Source organism: Otolemur garnettii, unplaced genomic scaffold, assembly GCF_000181295.1.
Source record: "Otolemur garnettii isolate 467f Iridium unplaced genomic scaffold, OtoGar3 scaffold00043, whole genome shotgun sequence".
NCBI classification, from domain to species: Eukaryota; Metazoa; Chordata; class Mammalia; order Primates; family Galagidae; genus Otolemur; species Otolemur garnettii.
In genome coordinates this window covers 10,936,912-10,937,773 of record NW_003852438.1, presented here as the reverse complement: position 1 = coordinate 10,937,773, position 862 = coordinate 10,936,912, and the positions used below count along the sequence as shown (strand labels likewise).

At 44.8% G+C, this 862-nt stretch overlaps 1 protein-coding gene across 1 annotated transcript in view; it reads left to right on the top strand.

The window, feature by feature from the left end:
- Positions 1–300, top strand: part of GLS2 (glutaminase 2) — a 26,047-nt gene extending 25,747 nt beyond the window's left edge. The window contains exon 18 of the mRNA XM_012805506.2: positions 287–300. Within this exon, the coding sequence (XP_012660960.2) occupies positions 287–300 (14 nt within the window). The remainder of the gene's footprint in view (positions 1–286) is intronic.
- The last annotated feature ends 562 nt before the right edge of the window (positions 301–862 follow it).

Sequence of the window (862 nt, the reverse complement as noted above, 5' to 3'; positions counted from 1 at the left end):
TTTTGGCGGGTCCGGGCTGGGGATTCGAACCCGCCACCTTAGGTGTAGGTGGCTGGCGCCTTAGCCGGTTGAGCTATAGGCGCCGAGCTGTGATGGGCTTTTAAAGGAAGGTTTGTGTGCCTTGGGGCAGGTGGTGGTGTATCTCACAAAAGGCTTGTGCCGTGGGGTAGGTCATGGTATGACTAACAAGGGGCTAGGCATTGGGGCAGGTCGTGGGAGATGGTGGTTCTTGGCCACAAGAATCATGCTGTGGGATCTTCAGCATCTTAACTCCTTTGCCTTGCAGAATACCTTTTCTAGGAAGTAACTCAAAAGGTCAAGTAGTTAAGGGAGAGAATTATATAGAGATCATTGAAATTTGTTCTACTAGGGGACCAGTTACAACTATGTGCCATGATTGAAATGATTACAAGATGTTCAAGGAAACAAAGGAGAAGCATCATTTGTAGTATATAGAAGTGATGAGGAGAGTCTTCCCTAAAGTAATAGTGATAGCCAGAAAAGCAGAAATGGTTAAGCACGTGAGAAAATCCCAACCTGTTTCAGATCTCAGCCAATATCTTCTTCCCTAATATGTATACATACCCTCTCTGAGTTTCTCATCTACTCTGGTGTAGTCCACTGTCACCTATGGAAGACTTTCAAAATATCTATCCTTTATTTCCGGAGTTCCAGATCTGTATATTCAATAGCTTATCAACCTGCATGTTTCCCAGTCACCACAAACTGAGCTAACCTCATCTTCCTACATAAATTTCCACCACTTCCTGTGAACTAAAAATCTTAAGGTTTCCCTTCTCCCAACCCCCACCTCAGTGGCTGACTGACTGGATGCTCTTTTGGCCAAGGGAATACCCTAAAA